Consider the following 21,105-nt stretch of genomic DNA (forward strand, 5'->3'; position numbering starts at 1 on the left):
GAACTCAGAAGGCATTTAAAGAGACCATGGCCTCTTTAAATACTTTCTCCAATTCACGCCCAACTAAAAGCTGAATACTCTTGGTTTTTTATACAGGCTCAGCTATATTGGTAGCTAAAAACAACCTCTAATTTGGTTTGAGCTTTAAAAACCCTGAAAAATACTGGTAAGGTGTTTTTCTCAGTGGAGGGGAGGGTTGTTTGGATAAACTGAATGCACACTCCTACTGATAATATAAACCAGGGGTAGCCAACGGTAGCTCTCCAGATGTTTTTTGCCTACAATTCCCATCAGCCCCAGCCAGCATGAGGCTGATGGGAGTTGTAGGCAAAAAACATCTGGAGAGCTACCGTTGGCCACCCCTGATATAAACTAAGATCAGGATAATCAAATCCTTCTTCATTAAATTACTTATATATTGAAGGCTAAACCACAAATATTCAAAACTCTGCAGCTGCCTAATCTTCCAAACTATTTCTATGATAACAACAATCACAGCTCTTCTTAACCACTAACTGCAAAAGAGGTTTTTTGATTAATGGCCCTTTATCACAGCAAGAAAATACAGATTATTCTGGAATTCCCCCCTAAGCAGGAGCAGGGTTTTTTCTGATGATTAAAGAAAATGCTTCGAAGTTCTTTTTAACAAGATCTCATTGTACAATACTAACAATCTGCAGTAGCTCAGAACTCAGTTCTTGCATCTTTAGGAGCATGCTGAAATCATTAAGCCATGCCAACAAGCATTTATTAGTACAAGAAGTCCCACTGACAATGTTATTGTCTACACAAAGAAAGCAAAGACAGCTGGGAGTAACTATGACAATGAACATAAGCAGATGTGGTGGGCCAAGGAATGGAGGAGGATGCCTAGTGGGAAAGAGGTCTTTCTGTTCCCAGTGCTGTAGGCCTGGCATTACAGAACTCATCGCTAGATCCGTCCCTTGGCTAATGAGAAAGATAACTTGGGAAGTAAACTTAGAAACTGAAGGTTTACATGGCATCACTTTAAACTTTGCATTGCTTTAAATTTTGTGTTCCAGCTTGAGTCTCAGCAAAAAAGAGACTATAAATAAAGAAGGGAGGTGTGCCTCGATCCCTCATTGTTGATCTTCAGGAGGCAGCTGAAGACAGTTTTATAAAGACTGCATTTTGATTGATTCAGCTTTTATTATTGGCAGTCCCAAAACTGGAGTTCTTAAACTGTGACTTTTATGGGTTTTATAATAGTGATTTTTATTGTGCATTTAACAATGTTTGAATTATACTGTAAGCTACCTGGAGTTCCATGAGGGAGAAAGGTGGCTAATGTTTTAAATAAATAAATAATAAACACTTGGTGTTATAACTGTCAATCCCATACTTACCTCACCATTTTCCAGAGGCACAATCCGGGAATATTCTGTAGTGCATATGACATCATCATCCCTTTTAACACGAACATTCGCCTCCTTTCCAAAACGTTCCCAGCAGTCTGTTTTAGAATCTAATTTAAGAATTATAATCTTTGTTAAATAATCTTCATCGCTGTTTTGTATTACGTTCTAGTGGAGTCTTCAGAAATATGCAAGGTATCATGCAGGCATAACAGTTAGTCAAGTACCAATTTCCTTTGTCTTGATCTTATATCAACTGGGACTTTAAAAGCTCTCTTAAAGAACTCTTTTTAAAAACTAGCTCAACTACTTCTAAGAGTTCTCTACCAGTTCATAATTCTGATGAGCCTTATTATTTTCTACTGTCATCAGAATGCTATATTTTTCTCCTTTAAGATATGAATACCATCATTCAAGTTGTACAAACCAATGACTGATTTTTAAGGCTCTAGTGAACTCTGCAGTCTTTGAGCTGGGCAAAGGACACATCTCAGGAAAATTCCTGAGCCCAGTAAGTACAGAAGTTGTATACTCTGAACAAACTCAGGTAAATCACCACCTAAATGAAAAAAGATTAGCCAGAGTACCTTTATATACATTTTGTAAGCCTTTTCCTTTGACTTTTTGACAAATCAATGAGTGCAGGCGTAAGGAAGAGACTAGGAAAGAGCAGGGCAGGCAGGGGGCTGATCACACAATCAAAGGGCATAAGGATCTTTCCTGCATTCCCTTCCCCACCTACAGTCCTCACCAAAGCTGGGGAATATTATTCCTGGGGTCATGGGAGCTGTGTATGATAACAGCCACATGTGTCAGTGGAGACAGGGATTGTGCTGATGGAAAAAGCTGCAAGAGTGATCACATACTGCCCCTCCTACATCCCAGTCCATGTAGGCCCCATGACCCTGGGAATAAACTTTCCCAGGGTCATAAATTACTTCTGGTTGGGTGGGTGGGTGGGAGTGAACCTAGTAAAATCTCTGACTATCGGCACCTTCTGCTGACAGGTCACTGTATCCAACACAAAACACTAGCTTTTATAAGAAATATATTCATCTTGTTGTTTTTAATTTGGGATTAAGGATGCTCATGAACTGGGGAAATGGTGGTTCATGTTGGTTCATGGTTTGTTTGATTTCCCGAACTGGTGGTTGGTGGTTTGTTTGATTTCTCAAACCAGTGCATGATTTATTTCATTTGGGAGATGGTAAAACAGCCCCCTCGCAATTTAGAGATACCAACTCTCAGAAAGTCTTCAGCAAGATCTCCTCCACCAGACCTCTAAGTCTGGCAAAGATTGGATTTCGGATGTCCAAGTTATCGTCCCCCCAAAGCAGGTGCTCCCAGGAAAACTCAGCTCTAGCTTCAGACTAACTTCCTGAAACAACAGCAAGGAACAGCTTTCCAGCCAGGAAACAAAAAATTGTCCCACTGTGTGGGAAAAAAGGAGTCCCTCAAAGCCTCCCCTAAATCTTCTCTCTTCGTGCTGCAAAGTGTGAGCAACTGAGCCAGGGTGTGGTATTATACTGGTATATAATGTGCTCCCACAGAGCAGAATGGGAGCCCCATGGTAGGTTCCCAAAGCTGCCAATCAAGCTACGGAAAAATGCTTTGGGTGTTTCTAGGGCTCTCCAGAAGTTCACCCTCAGCATTGCCTCGGAATTTACTGAATTAGAGCCAGGCTGTCTGGAGAACGAACCTCAAAAATGAACCAAACCAAATTACCATGGGAAAAATGCAGTTCATTTTTTGGTTCGGGAATGATGCAACCAAACAAACTGGTTTGAAACGAACCACGAACTGTCCTGGTTTGTGTTCAAACCATGGTTCATTTCTCAGTTCATGCCCATCCCTGCTTAGGATATAATGGCTGTGATCTAGAACACAATTAGGCACACTCAAGCCCCAGATGGCTGGAAGATTCTCTTAACAGGGTATTAGGCTGCAATCTTCCAACCTCATCCTAGCAGTGTCATGCATTTTCAAGACATTATGCCTAAGGTTTTTGTTTGTAAAAAGCTATTTAGCAGTTCCATGACCAAGAAAGTGTGGAGGAAAGGGTATTTAACATTTCAACAATTTAAATTGCCCCTCTGAAGCTGCAATTTATACTGCAGGAGCAAAAACATAGGTACAGAACACATATATAATCTTCCTGTGCAGTTAACAGGAGCTCCACAAAGGCAATTTAAATCATTTAAGAATCCTGGGAAGAAAGAACTAAACACCCCCACCCCAGCAACCCTTTCCCAATTTTCCCTTCCTGTTTCTCAATCTTCAAGATGGCTGCCCTGACCTGGATAGCCCAAGCAAGCCTGATCTTGTCCAATCGCAGAAGCTAAGCAGGGCTGACCCTGCCATCTACTTGGATAGGAGACCTCCAAGGAATACCCATGCTGGAATACAGAGGTAAGCAATATCAAGCTACCTCTCTGAAATGTCCAAGGCCCACTATGGGTCATCAAAAGACACTATGACTTTCAGGCACGCAAGCACAAACACACACACATGCAATACTTATATAAAAAAGAGACTGTTTATTAAACTCCACAATTAAATGTTGATACTCACAAGCAAAAAATTGCCACGGTGTGTAAGTTCTTCCAAAGTCTACCGACCTTTCTAATACCCACAGATCTGGACGAGGAGAGTTTGCAAATTTGATGAGGATGTAGGCCACATGAAAGAACTGGTAATAAAATACATGTAAGGAAGATATAAAAATATGTAAAGAAACACCGAGTTGCTGCAGTTATGTTAACTCCTCTGTGCAGTACAAGAAGAAAGCTAAGCCTGTTAGTTCTTGAGAAAACAGCACAATAAAGTGGCATGTATTAGAATAGCTAGCCTAAATTTTCCACATTTACATGTATAGTATACATTTATTTGTATAGTAAATATTTTATCTTCTATGCACATGCAATTCAGTGTTCTATGAATCTGATGTGTTGTAACAAGCCTAAAAAAGTAAAGAGTTACTTCATGAACTCGACTTCCAGTACAAGAAGACAATACAATAATAAAATTATAGACTGATTCAGATTACCACTACCCCCACTATTGCTGCTTTTGAAGATCACAACATGTGTGGATGTCTAAAATCACCACTTTCTCAAGTGGATGTGGAACTGGTAGCTGGACCTTTTGAGCAACACAGGAGAACCTTCAGTGCAAAACCCTGAGGAATAGATCTCACACTAGAGCATCACCTATAACAAGCAAGAGACGGACAGAACAGGAATGGAAAGCTAAAAAGGGAATCACTGAACAATGGGGCTACCACCTCTTAATAGTACTTCTTCTACATCAGGAATTTTTTAAAAAGTATTTTGAGCCAGTCACCCTGTTCACCATTTTCATTTTCAGCTCAGCACAACAATTGTACTTCCAGCTGAGCACAGCAAGAATATTTCAAGCTGAGAAGTGTGGCTGGATGAGAAGACTTTTCTTCTCATCTTGGAAATGTTTATTCTCTCTGAAGGTAAGTAACAGCTCCTATACAAGAAATTAATTCAGGGTGATGCACATGCACCTAACAATATGACAAAGAAGGAAGTTTTATAGTAAATTTCAGAGACATAGGTGCATTTTCATGACAGTATGAAGATTCTGGTTGAAACGTATGTGATTCTTAAAGCAGAAGGGCATAGCAAATTGATTCATCTCAGTTTTACACTGCTGAAAGTATTACAAAGGATTCTCTGCAGAATGATATTGTTGGGTAGTAGTTCTAAGGAATTATAATCATGATTTACAATGTACACTGTACATGATTAAAATATTTTATACCAGGGGTGGCCAATGGTAGCTCTCCAGATGTTTTTTGCCTACAACTCCCATCAGCCCCAGCCATTGGCCATGCTGGCTGGGGCTGATGGGAGTTATAGGCAAAAAACATCTAGAGAGCTACCGTTGGCCACCCCTGTTTTATACATTTCCCATATAAATATTTTTGTGGTGTTTTATTTTGCTGCATTTTCACAGCACCACCCTTATTTTCTTGATCTTGCTAACATAAATTTAAAAAACGTTATCATCACTGTCACATAAAGACAAACAAGTTTCATGTAACTCCTGAAACTATAAGGGACATGACTTCAGCAGAGTCATTCAAAACAGTTTTAAAACTGCAGCCTTAGGCTTGGATCTTTCCTAATTCCTCTGTCAGCACTATGCTCTGTTCATTTTTATGATGTTTTACTTGGAACCTTGTACTGGGGCTTGGCTTACTCGTTTCTTTAACATCAAAGAGAATAATTAACTGAAGCCTACACTGCATGAAGATGAATCTGTATGCCTAGTGGAAGGGAGAATTGTGGCTGGCCACAACTAGGTGAGGCTGCTGGAGATTTCAGCACTCTTAGTATGGGGAGTACCATTTATTTCAAAAAACAAAACAAGCTTTTGTTATGTTGGGTTTTGTTGAGGGAAGACAGATATCACCAGATCTCATAAGCTGGACACGGTTGGTACTTGGAAGAGGGATCACCAAGGAAGATGCTGCAGAGGAAGGTAATAGCAAACCCCCTCGGCTTCTCACTTGCCTTGAAAGCCCTTTGTTGTAGTGGCCATAAGTCAGTAGGGACTTCACAAAACTTTACACACATATATGTTGTTAAAATAGAAGTTATGAACTCCCCATCTGCTAAATGGAAGGACAAGGGACATTTTAAAAATATCTTAAATGTTGTTAATCAATGCTGGCAGTGGCGTAGGACATTTCTGCACCCACTTGCACAGCCATTAGCACCATCCTGCAACCCACAAAATTCCTCTCCAGGGGACCTGTCCAAGGCAGCATATAAAATAAAAAACAATAAAAACATATTAAAAGTTTTAAATTAAAATCCAACATTAAAAATCTAGATAGAGCAGTAAAATATAAATCACTGAGCAGGAAGCTGTAGATTAATATTTTTAGGTATATGAAAAGAGCACACAACACACACACACATAAATATATATTCTCTAGCTTCTTCAAAAGAGGCTACTAGAAAACAATCTACACTTCCATCAGTTATTTGAAGTGCAGACTACTTTAGGACTTTTGACTGATCTTGCACTTCCTTGGCTAGAAATCACAATGAACCACTGTTCTGATTAAATTCATTCTGCTCTTAATGGAAATTTTCTTTGGAAATTTGGAAATGCAAGAGTTGCATGAGCACCTGACAAAGGGTTGCCAGCTCCAACTCAGAAATATCTGGGGACTTTGGTGGTGGAGTCAGGAGCAAGGCTGTGACAAGCATTGTGAAACTCTCTTCTGCTGTGGAGATATACAGGAAAAGGCATATATCTGCAAATCAAAATGTTGGAAACTTTTTAAAATGAAAACTGGGGATTCAGAAAACCTCACACACATTTTGTTATGCTGCTGTATAATATAATGCTATTCAGTTGCCAATTTTTTTTAAAAAAAAAAAACCCTGGTGGTAGAGGAAGAACATTTAAAGGGCACCCTAGATTGATAGGGAATGTAGAAAAGCAAAAAGGAACTGAGTGCTAATTATATTAGATACAGGAATAACCCAGAGGATGTTAAGCAGGTGGTATTAAAGCAGCAAAAATTACACTATAAAGTGCTTCTTCGTTGAAAGAAAAAAGAAGCTATGAAAGGAGCCTGGATACAGTTACGCTTAAAAATACCTCTCTTTTCCAGCATTTTGTGCCTGATTGCCCAAATAGTTTTCCCATGGATATGAATAGTTCTATATTACCAGAAGCTTGGAGAAAGTATTTTAGAGAAATATATGCTAGCTTTCAACCTAAAGAAGCTGATCTTGTTACCGTTGAAAATTTGCCAAGTTGGCCGCCTGTTGAGCCCTCAGAGGCGAGGAATTTTATTCAAACCCTGAGGCCTGGTAAGGCACCAGGTATTGATAAAGAGGATCACAAAATGGTGAGTGCCAATATTAACACCCCTATTTACAGCAATTGACAAAATGGGAAGAATTCCAAAGGGTTGGGAGGGGGTTGTGATTTTTGTGCCTATTTGTGAGGCAATAAAGATGTGCACCATCAAATTATAGCCTGATAATCTTACTTAACACTCTGTAATATTTAAAATGGATGGAAGAGAACAATACAAGCCACTCTGGGTCCTCACTGGGAAAAAATTCAGGGTATAAATAAATTCTAACCACCAATACCACACTGATATAATAACAGAAAATCCATTAAGAGATCTGATATTTTTTAAAAATGGTAAGTAGCACCCATGGAAAGAAGGTCATTCTGATCATGTACAGGGCAGGAAGGGGAACAATTTTTGGCATTGTTTTTAAGATCTTAATCTTCTTTTCCAAACATAATGCCAAAAAGTTTCTGATGCTTGGACAATGCTGTAGGGTGGGAACTGAGATCACAACAAATACATGGCAGGTAAAAAATAAGAGTAGTGTTTTATACTTCACTTTTATCTGCCTTAAGGAGTCTCAAAGTTGCTTACAATTGCCTTTCCCTTCCCCTCCCCACAACAGTCAACTTGTGAGGTAGTGAAGCAGATAAATAACAAGGTCTACACAGACTTACTGGTTTGAAGTGAGGTTTACTTTATGGTACCATAAGCAGAACCCAGTCGGGCATGGGCCCCCAAAATGACTAAGTTACAATCATTCTACATACAGCCAGTTTTATTCACACAGAAAACAAGCAGGCAGGCACATAAGCTTATCTGATTCAACATTCCCCATCCCCTAGCAACTCCTTCTAGTACTTTTCTATTCCTCCTGTCTCCTTCCTTCATCAGCTCCAGCAAGAAGCTTCTCAATGAGGCCCCTTTGTCTTATCCTAATACACACCCACTGAAGGCTGTCCGTGCTTCTAATGGCAGTTTTACAACAGACTCCTCTGTTTGAAGACAAAGCATATTTTTACTCAATATGACAAATATTATTATTATTGGGGGTATTAATTATTCAGGGGCTCTCCTTCAGTAGGTAGGGTTGCGAGAGTTCTGAGAGAAAACTTATTTGGAGAGGGATGGTGGCTCAGTGGTAGAGCATCTGCTTGGTAAGCAGAAGGTCCCAGGTTCAATCCCTGGCATCTCCAAAAAAAGGGCCCAGGCAAATAGGTGTGAAAAACCTCAGCTTGAGACCCTGGAATAGACAATACTGACTGAGTAGACAATATTGACTTTGATGGACCAAGGGTCTGATTCAGTATAAGCCAGCTTCATATGTCCAACTGTGATGGGCCCCAGGTGAAGGAACTTGCAGGGAATAGGCATCCCCTTCCCATTGTCTCTATTTCATCTCCCCCACACCTTTTCTAACGCCCATCCCCTCTTCCTTTCATGGCTACCACTTAAGTCACTCACCCCTAACCCCTGGCTGTCAGTCCTCCTCTGTTGCCAGCAAAGATTATTCTCCCCAACTCTAGTTTTGTCTGGTTGGTAATGGGGAAGCTATTACTCCTGAGCTCCTCCGCCCAGCCTCTAGCTTTGCCAGGTTAGCGGGGGCAGGGGGGAAGAGCAATGACCCCCAGCCCACAAATACCCTTGCCAGCTTGGTGGGGAGAGGGAATGGTGGCTTCTACACACCCTTCCATTGTTGTGTGCTTGGGGGTATATTGACAATTCCTCATCCCACTACCTGCATCTTTGCCAGCTGGATGGGGAGAAGGGTTGCAACTTGCAACAACAACTCTGTTCTGCCCTCTTACTCATATTTGGAAGGATGCACAGCAGCAACCCTGGGCCCAGTGCAGCTTTGGGCTTCGCTGCCAACATGTTTGGACCCAGTGTGCCTCTCACAGACCTCTGCTGGTATGTCTGGGACTAGCACAGCTCTTGCAGACTGCTACAGTGTGATCAAGCTTGGCATAAAAATTGCACACCACCAACAGTGCAACTCTTGTAGGCTGCTGTGCCCAGCACAACTCTTGTATGGTCCTAGCACAGCTCTTGTAGGCTAGGCCTGGCACAGATCAGGGAGGTTACTCTCATCACCAACGGTGCGCCCAGAACGGCTCTCACAGGCTGCCACTGCCATGGGCAGGCCTAGAACAGCTCTGGGAGGTTGCTGCCACCAACAAGGGTGGCCCAGAGTGTCTTTCTCAGGCTGCTGCCATTATTGGCAGACCAAGAGTAACCCTCAGAGGCCACTACCACAGATGGGAGGTACGTTCATTGTCTGCACATGTGCAGATGGTGGTATGGTTGGGGGGAATTTAACTCCCCCATTTAATTTTTTACAGATTTTAGATTTTTCTGCAAACCTGGGAGTTTCCCCAAGTATGGGGGAGGGATATAATTTCCCTCCGTGTGGGTCCAGTTTGCAGATTTAAGTATCCACAGATCTGCCTATGCCTGAGAAGCAGATAAATAGATAAAGTAATAAACAGCTGTGAAATCTCTTACGAGAAAATATTCAAGGAACTTTAAATTACAAGAAACTACTGGCATGACTGTAGGATTATTTATATGTACACAGAAGGTACATAAAATGCAATTATTAATAGTATTAGGATTAAAAATAGATTATTTATTAGCATAGTAGGAAAGGTTGTAATGAACGGTGTTATCAAACAGACTTAAAACAAGAAAGACACCTGAAACAGGACTGGATTTAGATTTCTACATGAAGGGTCCTGCAGGGGCTTCTGATCATTTGGGGGGGGGGGCGAGGGGAGACAAAGCAAAAATAACTCTGCTGTGATGTTTCCTGGAGTGAAGATCTAATTCCCCTAGGGCCCACTGCAAAACTTGATGGATGACAGCAGCTTGGGAGAAGCCATCCTTGCCTGGCCTGCCTGCAGCACCATCGATCAGGCAGCAAATATACACATACAAGAGACAGTGAAAACACAGATATGATTGACAACAGTGCATCACAAGAGCTCTGGGTTTACATGCTCAGTTATCAGATGGTATGAAAAACTAAGGTACACCCAAACCTCTTTCAAAGCCTTGGCAAAAGAGTGTTAGGAGCTTCAACACTATTGGGAATGTACTACACTAACATCCAATATGTTTGAGAGTTGACAGTGAGTTAGTCCTGTGGATGCTGAGAGTTCTCATCTACACAGCATCATAGTATACACATCATTATCCTACAACTGACTTAAAACTGGAATACTTCCTACTATTCATGTATACACTGAGTACAATTCTTTCCAGCTACATGTTAAAAGTTCCTAAGTAGAAGAAAGGGCTGCCTTCTGTAAGAATTTAACCTGCCAGTTGTAAGAAACGCAGACGCTTCACTGTTTTCCTGCTCATTCATGCAAGTCTTAATCAATTGTCATTTTCCTTCTTCAACAACCTTCTTCAACAGCCATTCACATACTAAAATTAATAATGCTGTTTTATTAACCCATGCTCCCAACATGATAACTAAAGTCCACTGAAAATGCACATGTTATATGAAAGCAAAGTTATAACACAGACTTTCTGCTACCTTCCACTGGCAATCTGATTATCTCCAGCTAAAGAAGCACTCTATACATTAAAGAAAAATTATTCATTTTGGTTAGGAAAACCAAGAGAGATGCAGCCATAGCATCATATGTGATAAGAGAAATGCAGCCATAGCATCACATGTGATATGAACATTTATTTATTTGCTTCACGTAACCTGCCTTTCTCCCGAATGAGAACCCAAAGTGATTTACACCATTCTTCTCTCCCCTGTTTTACCCTCATAAAAATCCTGTGAAGTGGGTCAGGCTGAGAGCACCTGATGGGCCCAAGGTCACCCAGCTAGCTTACATGACAGATTGAAATTCAAACTTGACTCTCAGATCCTAGCCTGAGATTCTAACCACTGCACCACACTGACTGTCTCACTCTACAGGAGTCGTCTCATGCATAATAACTCCTGCAAGCTATTATTACAACTTTGTTTATTTAATTCATTTATATCCCAGCTTTTCTCCCCAATTGGGACCCGAAGCAGTTTATATCATTCTCTTCTCTTCCATTTTATCCTCAAAACACTGAGAGCATGCAGTTGGCTCAAGATCATCCAGCAAGCTCTCATATCAGAGTAGGGATTTGGATGTGAGAAACTTTATATTATTCAAAGGTCCATCTGAATCCACTAGTTGTTTAAATGTTGCAATGATGAGTAATTGGTAAATGAGTAACATGTACATTATTGCAATGCAACATAGTAAAGAAGGTAAGGAAACTATTTCCAAGGTGCCCCTGGTGTGTATAGTTCACATTAGATATAGATCTAAGCAAAGGAAAATCAAGTCGGGGGAAAAATGTTTTCTTGATCTGGAAACAAGCAGAGACTTGAATCATCCCAGAAAGTGAAGGTACTTTTTTGTTGAAACAACTCTATCAAGAACAGTGTTCTTAGGCTGCAATGACACATTATGAGACAAACACAGCACACACAAGCCCATGACTGTTTTATAATGCAAATCCACAGATAAGGAAGCAAAAAAGAAAGTCCTTAACCTATTTCTCACTGTCTGTCTCTCTTCTGCAAAATCATTTTTTGTTGATATTCCCCATTATAGAACTGAGATCTGGGTATAAAGGAAAGGCTGTGCATACTTCTGTCTGATTATTCTACCCTGCAAATGACCACATTTTGCCTTTACTTAGCTTGACAAAAGCAGATTTGGAAATACATTCACTGAGGTAGCATGCAATCCCACCCTTAGCTTATTAGAATCATAGAATAGAATCATAGAGTTGGAAGGGATCTCCAGGGTCATCTAGTCCAACCCCCTGCACAATACAGGAGATTGACAAATATCTCCCCCTAAATTCACAGGCTATTCATTGTTGTCAGATGGCCATCTAGCCTCTGCTTAAAAACTTCCAAGAAAGGAGAGCCCACCATCTCCCTAGGAAGCCTGTTCCACTGAGGAATTGCTCTAACAGTCAGGAAGTTCTTCCTAATGTTGAGCCAGAAACTCTTTTGATTTAATTTCAACCCATTGGTTCTGGTCCTACCTTCTGGGGCCACAAAAAACAATTCCACACCATCCTCTATATGACAGCCCTTCAAGTACTTGAAAATGGTGATCATATCACCTCTCAGCTGCCTCCTCTCCAGGCTAAACATCCCCAGCTCCTTCAACCTTTCCTCATGGGATTTGGTCTCCAGACCCCTCACCATCTTCGTCGCCCTCCTCTGGACCCATTCCAGCTTGTTTATATCCTTCTTAAAATGTGGTGCCCAAAACTGAACACAATACTCCAGGTGAGGTCTTACCAGAGCAGAGTAAAATGATACCATCACTTCATGTGATGTGGACACTACACTTCTGGATGATGCTTCTGTCCTAGACCCTTGCCAGTCCGGCTTTCGCCCAGGCCATGGGAAGGAAACAGTGCTGGTCGCCTTAGCGGATGACCTCCAGCGGCATCTGGACCGAGGCGGTGTGGCGGTGCTGATGCTGTTAGATCTGTCGGCCACGTTCGATACAGTCGACCACCGGCTACTGACCCACCGCCTCGCCGATGTCAGGGTTGGGGGGTTGGCCTTACAATGGCTTTCCTCCTTCCTCGAGGATCGGGGACAAAGGGTGGCAATCGGGGGAGAGCTCTCCCAGAGACGCACACTACATTGTGGTGTGCCTCAGGGAGCAGTTCTATCGCTGATGCTATTTAATATCTATATGCGCCCCCTTGCCCAGATTGCCAGGAGGTATGGGCTTGGGTGTCACCAATATGCAGATGACACCCAGCTCTATTTGCTGATGGACGGCCGGCCTGGATGCGTCCCAGAGAATTTGGACCTGGCACTGCAGGCTGTGGCAACTTGGTTAAGACTGAGTGGGCTGAAACTGAATCCAGCGAAGACAGAGGTCCTTTGCTTGGGTCGGGGCGCTCTGGGAGGAGAAATATCTCTCCCGGTTTTTGACGCTGGGTCAAGAGCCTGGGAGTTCTACTGGAGCCTTCATTATCAATGGAGGCCCAGATAGCAGCCACTGCCAAGTCAGCCTTTTTTCACCTGAGGCGGGCGAGGCAGCTGGCTCCCTTCCTACAGCATCGGGACCTGGCAACAGTGATCCACGCAACGGTCACCTCGAGATTAGATTACTGTAATGCCCTCTACATGGGGCTGCCTCTGTGCCGAACCCGGAAGCTGCAGCTAGTGCAGAATGCGGCTGCTAGATTACTGCTGGGGCTCCCAAAGTGGGAGCACATACAGCCGGGACTGCGTGAACTGCACTGGCTACCAGTTACTTACCGGATTCGTTACAAAGTGCTGGTCATTACCTTTAAAGCCCTATATGGCCGAGGACTTGCCTACCTTAGGGACCGTCTCTCCCCACATGAACCCCAGAGAGCACTGAGGTCAACAGGGAAGAACCTGCTGACTATCCCCGGGCCAAAAGAGGTAAAACTTCAGAGTACCCGTACTCGGACTTTCTCTGTTATGGCCCCACAGTTATGGAACCAACTTCCAGAAGAAATGCGGGCCCTGCGGGACTTTGAGCAATTCCGCAGGGCCTGCAAGACCATCTTGTTCCAAATGGCCTTCACAGACTAGAACTGCTAAGTAAGTTCGCCATCCAGGTAATAGCACAAAATGTTAATTTTACTGTTCTAGAATTTTAATAGCTTTTAATTAATTGTGGTTTAAAACGTTGTTTTGTACTATGTATATTGAATTTTGTTGTTAGCCGCCCTGAGCCTGCTTCGGCGGGGAGGGCGGGATATAAATAAAAGGTATTATTATTATTATGTTGATACAGCCCAAAATTGCATTTGCCTTTTTAGCCACCGCATCACACTGTTGACTCATGTTCAGCGTATGATCCATTAAGACCCCTAGATCCTTTTCGCACATACTGCTGCTAAGACAAGTCTCCTCCATCCGATAACCATGCATTGGATTTTTCCTACCTAAATGCAGAACTTGACATTTATCCCTGTTAAAATTCATTTTATTGATTATAGATAATGGTCTCATAACATTTTGTTAAGTACCTATCATATACTGCCAAATGTTAGCATGGGAGGATGGAGCCCTTATCGGAGGTGGAGGACCTGCCCAGATGTTCCCTGCAAGGCAAATGCCTTAGTACCTTCTCAGTGGGAACCTTCACCAGCACCTGCCATGGCTGCTCCCTGAACCAGCAGGGGCCACACAATGGACCCACTTGCTACCAGACTTGTAACAATATCCCCAGGAGCAAAGAAGGTGAAGAACTAAGGCCAAGGCCTTGACCAGACACAGGAGGAAGTGCCTGGCAGCCCAAAGCCTCCCCTCTGCTAAGGAAACATCATAACAAACCAGTAAGTCACTGTAGGATCTGGATCTTGCTACTCCTCAGGTGTAGAAGCATCAACTCAGCTTGCAAGAGGAGCCTAAAATTGGATCACCTGAAGGGAAACTCCCTATATAAGCCTGCAGTGAGGGGAGGGGGGGAATTATGTTGGCTGCAACTTTGTTGATGTGGCTACCAGTTGCTGGACTGGGTCTCAGCCTGGTAAGTTCTGTTACTGCAGCTGTCCAAGGCCTTGCCTCCAGCCTGGTGGGCCAGACAGTACCCACATTTCAGAAGTCCATGAAAGGATCATAGCTTACAAAGAGCACAAGGACCTCTTTTCTTAGATTGCATTCTTAGTATGGATCTGAAGTCCATATTAGCATAAAGGTGACTTGATGAATTTAAGCAGCCAGCATTCAGATAACTGAATTGTACGCTATTCTGAGTACATTAAAGCAAAATAAGAACAGAAAGCTTCTCAGAATAAAATAGTAAATTATGTTTAAGCTTGAGATGTATCTAATCATTAAAAATATAAAACATGGGATTAAAAGAGTGTTGTGACTGAAAGGAACCTGAGTTAACATTTAATGTAACTAACTGCCCACAGAACACATATCCTATCCCAAAGCATTCCCAGCAGATACTTATGCAACTTGTACTGGCAGCCTCAAAGAAAACAGATCCTGGAAACAATCTTAGTAGCATATTCCCCTGTTGATCTGTCCTGATGATTACAATAATTTCCAAATACTTAACATAAATTCACTGTTTAAATAAATGGTTTATTGTGATTTCACTTTTATCTATTTAATGAAAATACCACAATGCATATCTTTCCTCCACATTTCTGCACTCCATTGACCCTTTTTATGTTAAAATGTGAATGAGCACACATGTCTGTGCATGCACTTCTGCATGCACCCAGTATTAACCTGGGGCAACACAAATCCAAAATAATTCTAAGAAGTACCGTGTGACTATGTAGATCAAGCCAGAGCAAACACTGATGAGATAATACGAAGTCAACAAAAGGACCTTAAAGATTTTTTAAATGGTCTTCTAATTTTCCTTATATGGCGATATATGACTCAGCTTTCAACAAGAGTTCTCAAGCCTATCTACAGTGATCTGGTTAGAAGCCAATTCTATTATCATCTCTATGTCTAGTAGAAACATGGAGGCTGCAAATTAATACTTTAATTTTTTAAGATTAAACCAGTATGTCCAACTAGGATCTGAGACAGCCAGGTTGAGCCAGACTGAGCCCATCTCGGAGGAGCAGCCACGGCGAGCGGAGAAGAGGCGGCAGTGGCGCAGCGGCGTCGCCCACTCCGAGACGGGGCGGCTCGCCACGCTCCCTGGCGCCGTTTCCCCCCTCCCCCCTAGCTCCACCCCAGTGTCTCCTGGCTCCACCCCCAAAGTCCCCTGGCTCCACCCCCAAAGTCCCCAGATATTTCTGGGGTTGGACTTGGCAACCCTAGCCTAAATGTATGCCTAAACATAAACAGTTGTCACACCAAGGAATAGGGCAAAGACTGATGGGTTAAACAGATATGAAGCAAAGGTCAAATAAGTATAAATGTGGCCATACAGCTGTGAACAATAACCAGCACAACTACTATCCAGAAACATGACAGCGTGGCAGTGCAATACTTGGGGAAGCAGAGTCCCATTCTATATGACCTGGCAAACTGGGTGGGCATCTCCAAGATTAATAAACTGGTTGTGTCATATTATACTCTAAAGGATATTTCTCAGCATTAATGAACTTAATCTTATTATTCCATCTAGCAGCTTAACAGCTAGGCAGGGATGTAATAGTGTTACTGTGGATGGTTGCCTTAAAGTCCTGGAATTCTCTCTCCCTTGCCTTTGGAATGCTCACCAGCAACAGCTATTGCAAAGAAAAGAGAAACATCTTATAGCAAATTTCAGTTTAAAGGTAGATAACAACATGGCTCAATTCAGACATAATGCCAAACCAAGTTTTGAATATACATGGATCAAATCTGTGTTCACCTTCCCTGTTCCCTCTTATTCTAGCCTTTGCACTTTCTGATTCAATTAGATATTTCTAGTTATTGTTAATTATTATAAGCTACTTTGAACTAAAAAGAGAGTGATTGATTGGAATGAAGCATGCAAAGGAACAAAGGGAGATGACAGAAGGAATATATGAGTACAAGGCTCATTACTAGATGGTCAGATATTATATCTAAATTCAGCTGCAGTGGAAGGGAGATACAAGTCAGGTGCACTGACCCTCACTGAGAATCAGATTTAGGATAAGTAATGCTGCTGTTGGCTTTCAGCATTTATTCATTCTTTTAATTTATTATCTTCCGTGCATTTATTTCTTTTGTATGCTCTGCTGATAGATTTGTAAATAGGCTAGTTGTTTGCAGAGCATGTTCAAGGAAAGCACAGAACAATACTCTTCCAAAGAATCCTGAACTAAAATATTCCCACTGAATACTGGGGGAGGGGGGGATTTTTGCAAACCCAAGCAGTTTTTAAAGAAAATAAAGCTAGAGGATATTGTTGCCCACTCCTTAAAAAGTTCTGAAATCTTACATTCATTATAAAGGACGGAAGGAAGTCACTGATGGTTTTTAAGACAGAATAGGAGGAACACAATCTGTGGTTTCGGTTGCAACCCCCTTCCTCTAATTGTGGATATTTAATGACTGCTTGTTTTATAAAACAGCTAAGAAATTCCACACAATGCAGCATTTTTTTTCTAACTCAAAGGAAGTGTAAACCAGTATATTGACCTAGCCTGCAGATTAATCTTGATAAACTTTCTGTAATGATCTCCACCTTACTACATTAGAGTTTATTTCAGAATGGTATTTAAATACAACTTCAAACTGAAGCTGGCTATTCTCCTAGGAGGAAGAAAAAATAAATGTCTTATTTGTATATACACAGAGCTGCTCAACCCACTCAGGGCAGGCGATGAACTAGAACATTTATATGCACATTGATCAAACTATGTGATTGTCTCAGCACAGGGAACATAAGAAGCACTCAACTGAATCAGACCGATGGTCCATCTAGTCCAACATCCTGTCTTGCACAGTGGCCAACCAGTTCCTCTGGACAGCCAACTACAAGGCACAAAAGCTGAAGCCTTCCCCTGATGTTGCCTCCTGGCTTTGGGATTCATAAGCTTAGTGCCTCGAAAGTGGAGGTTACCACTGACTAGCAGCCATTGATAGACTTGTCTAATCTATCTAATCCCCTTTAAAACTTGTTTATTTCTACATCCTCTGGCAGCAAACCACATTTTATCCACTTGCTGTGTACAGTGGTATTTCCTTTTGTCCGTCCTGAACCTACTGCCCATCAGCTTCATTGGATACCCTTGAATACTAGTATATGGGAAAAGGGTACCTGAAGTCTCTCAATATAACATCACTGGCTTTAGTCACCTCCCTTATTTCCTTCTCCATCTCAAGCTCAACCTCCAGGGTTTGATCAGGTGGATAATAGTACACCCCACTTTTAAGTAACCCTTAAGGGCAAGTATTTCAACCCAGATTGCTCCTGCTGGGGAGCTCATTCCCCTGATGTTTTCTAACATTGGAATCTATGCCCTCTTTGATGTACAATGCAACACCTACCCCAACCCATCCCTCCTTGTCCTGCCTATAGAGCTTATACCCGGGAATCACTGTATCCCAAAGGGATTTTCCCCATTCCATCATGTTTGTGAGATACCTACTGTAACAAAATTGTCATTGAACACCGAGCACTCTGGCTCCCTCAGCTCATCTTGGCTCGCAGACTTCTACCAGTGGCATATAAACACCCATAATGTGTTTCCATCTCCAGTAACTCTCACCTTCCTCAGTCCTTTCAGTGCCACATGTGGCCCTCAGTCACCATTGTGTCCTCACTCCCAGATTCTCTTACACTCGTATCAATATTACCATGAGTGTTTACGCAATCATCCCCATAGAGTTTTGCTCAAATTTACCACAGAGTTTTGCCCAAGAACTAGAGCATTGCTGTACAACATCAGTGGCACAATTATGTCACTTCCAGGTGACATAATTACGCCACATTTGGGGGCATTTGCAAGAAGAATTTTCCCCTGCCAGCCCGCTGGCCAGCACCAGGGAGAAGCCCACAAAGGTAGGGGAATCCCCACCTAGACTGCGGGGGCTAGCAACCATATCCATTGGGGACTTCAAGTATCCTGAAAATAAGAAGAGTTTGAGCGCTGTTCCTGTTAAAAGTTAAGCCTTTCTGTTCCATGTTAAAAGTCGAAATCAGCCAAACAAGAAACCTGCACTGTAACTCTTAAACTTTCTCAGGCCCCAGTTCTCCAGGAGCTTTGTTAGTGTAATACTCACAGGGATGGAGAGAAGGAAAGCAAAGATAAAAACAAACTACACATACCACTGAAATAAACCTATTTCTTAGTTGTTTTCTTCAACCCTGCAGCATAGTTCCTTCATGCCTATAATCTGCTCATAATAGGCCAGCTGAATACCCTGAATTCAGGCATTGCCCTCACTGAGGATCAGGAGACTAAGCAGTCCCAAAGGCTCACATAAATTTTTAAAAAGAAGTTTATAGTGTGTGAAATTTAAGTTTCTAGGTCTGCAGACAGAGTGTCAATAAGGAAGCCTAAAGGGAAGAGCTGCACTAGAAATGAATTGAATCCAGAAAACAAGAGGTTGACTATCTTGAGCTCTTTAAGGCAAACAAACTTTTAAAATGAACAAAGGACTTCAGAACGTGTAAGTTTAGCCTCTTTTTCTGACAGTTCCATTTAAGACAAACGCAGACACTGAAACAGATCGAGTAATATTTGCTTTCTTTTGTTTTTTTTCAGGTTTTCAAAAACTGCTTTTTTAAATAAAGCATATGCCCATGATCCTTTAAGAGTGCACTCATACTTTTTAAGAGGCTGTCTAGATAACTTTCTTTTTTTGTTTTCTTCTAAACAATGTTAGGTCCACATTTTGCAAAGGGCACCCAATTTGGAGAAGACCTTGAAGTTCTTCCTGAAAGCTTGTGGTTGGTTTTGGGACATTCTCAGGACTTGGTGGTGGCAGCTGTTGGACTCTAGTACCTTGGCAAGAAAGTCCCATCATCAGCCATTCTGCTCAAGAATTCAAAATATCTTATACAATTTATAGAAAAACACAGCTAACATTTTGAGCAAAGAACGTCACAATATAACTAAATGTTCTAGAACAAAAGTTAACTTGCACAAAAAGACAGTGTCTTTTGGATCAATGTGTAAAATAAAAAAATCAGTGCTACACTTACCTGTCCTAGGTCTAAAGTGACATTTACTTCATCATACTTCAAACCTTGGGAGAGAGAAGGACTCTGCCACCAACGCTCTGTCCCATCTACAGCATTGGTTATTGGGTGGGCTTTGTTGGGATCAGCAGCATTGCAATAGTCACAAAACTGGCCCTGAAACAGAAATGTTTTAAAAAAACCCACATAAGAATAAACATGATGGGCCGGATACTTAACCAGCATTACATCAGTCCAAAATGCTTCTGAAAGATCCAGTGGTTTATAGTAATTACTTCTGGGATGTTTGAAAGCGACAATGACAACAGTTCTGTCATAGATTGCACCTGCTTCTACCATCTTGCTTAGAACTTCTTAGACAGGTGTACTCCTGAAAAACAGAATCTGTGACATAACCAATATTCAATTTGGAGACAGAAAGGAAGAGCAATAGTTTATTTCTCACCAAAGTGGTAGGTGAGTAGCCTACTCCTGATGTTAATTCTGGAATTACCTACAGCCATTTGAAAAAAAGCATAGAGTCATTACTGACCCATGGGTTGGCATCACATCACAATATTTTATTGGCAGACTCTGCCTTCCCCAGACATCTATACTTTACCCCTAGCAAGCTGGGTACTCATTTTACCAACCTTGGAAGGATGGAAGGCTGAGTCAACCATGAGGCAGCTACCTGATCAAACTAAGGTCATGATCAGAGCTTGGACTGCAGTACTGCAACTTACCACTCTGCACTACCTTCTGTTTGAAAAAGACAAGTGAAAAAAGAGCCAAGAAAATGAACCCAAGTGAGAAAATGCAGTCAGTGGCTGATTCAAAACTCTGTGGCATCAACTGAATTCTATGGAGACAAACATATAATGTTTGCACTTCAGGACAGAACAAACCTTGATGACCACTGGGTAGAAGGGAAGGTTTATATCCCATTCCAATTGTGTTTTTGAGTGCATGCCTTCACCCACACCCTTCCCACACAGAAGACTCCTTTTTGTTCCTCTGAAGGGGAAAATAAGCACCACACTTGATGATTTAGTCTTACTGATAGGAATTCCATACCAAAGATTACTGTCTCCCTCTATGATTGCAGGAAAAGGGCCATGGGTTTACATTGTTTCTCCCTGCAAACTAGAGGCATGGAGGCAAGGAAGGAGAGCTGTCTTTCAGGCTGTGCCAGAGGATGCAGTTACTGGGCAGGGGGCAGCACTGTAAGTCTGAAAAATAACCCCTGATTCCACCCTTTTCTTTACATGCAGTCATGGTA

General features: G+C 41.9%; 1 protein-coding gene across 1 annotated transcript in view; it reads right to left on the minus strand.

The window, feature by feature from the left end:
* Nucleotides 1-21,105, minus strand: part of LAMA3 (laminin subunit alpha 3) — a 163,950-nt gene that overhangs the window by 133,415 nt on the left and 9,430 nt on the right. The window contains exons 2-4 of the mRNA XM_060243900.1: nt 19,848-20,000; nt 3,948-4,065; nt 1,368-1,486 (exon numbers count right to left, since the gene is read on the minus strand). Of these exons, the coding sequence (XP_060099883.1) occupies nt 1,368-1,486; nt 3,948-4,065; nt 19,848-20,000 (390 nt within the window). The remainder of the gene's footprint in view (nt 1-1,367; nt 1,487-3,947; nt 4,066-19,847; nt 20,001-21,105) is intronic.

This window comes from Heteronotia binoei, chromosome 7, assembly GCF_032191835.1.
Source record: "Heteronotia binoei isolate CCM8104 ecotype False Entrance Well chromosome 7, APGP_CSIRO_Hbin_v1, whole genome shotgun sequence".
Taxonomy (NCBI): domain Eukaryota; kingdom Metazoa; phylum Chordata; class Lepidosauria; order Squamata; family Gekkonidae; genus Heteronotia; species Heteronotia binoei.